Here is a 383-nt window from a genome sequence, read left to right on the forward strand (position 1 = left end):
TGTTGTTTGAGTGTGTAGAAATCATAGAAATGCACAAAAGAAACACACACACACACACACACACACACACACACACAAACACATGAAAAGGTAGACAAAGTCCAACAGAGAAAGAAAAGAGAAATAGGAAACAAAATGTATCAAAGTATGAAGGAGACAGGTGGGCAGATGGATTTTGTCAGGCAATGTCTGCCAATCAGGATGATATGCAACATGGAAGAACTGAAACACAAAGACATATATGCAATGTGACATCAAAGTGGACACACACACACACACTTTTAAAAAACAGACCTTGTTGTAGAACTCAAGCAGCTCCTGGTGGTTAAAATCAACAAAGACATTTTCCTGAACCTAGAGGAAGAGAGAAAGAGAAAGAGAGA

General features: G+C 38.6%; 1 protein-coding gene across 1 annotated transcript in view; it reads right to left on the minus strand.

Annotated features, from left to right (window-relative positions):
- Positions 1–383, minus strand: part of commd10 (COMM domain containing 10) — a 51,281-nt gene that overhangs the window by 817 nt on the left and 50,081 nt on the right. The window contains exon 6 of the mRNA XM_035659100.1: positions 295–354. Coding sequence (XP_035514993.1) covers positions 295–354 — 60 coding nt within the window. The remainder of the gene's footprint in view (positions 1–294; positions 355–383) is intronic.

The sequence above is a fragment of the Morone saxatilis genome, unplaced genomic scaffold (genome assembly GCF_004916995.1).
Source record: "Morone saxatilis isolate NCDOM2014 unplaced genomic scaffold, NCSU_SB_2.0 Contig16, whole genome shotgun sequence".
NCBI classification, from domain to species: Eukaryota; Metazoa; Chordata; class Actinopteri; family Moronidae; genus Morone; species Morone saxatilis.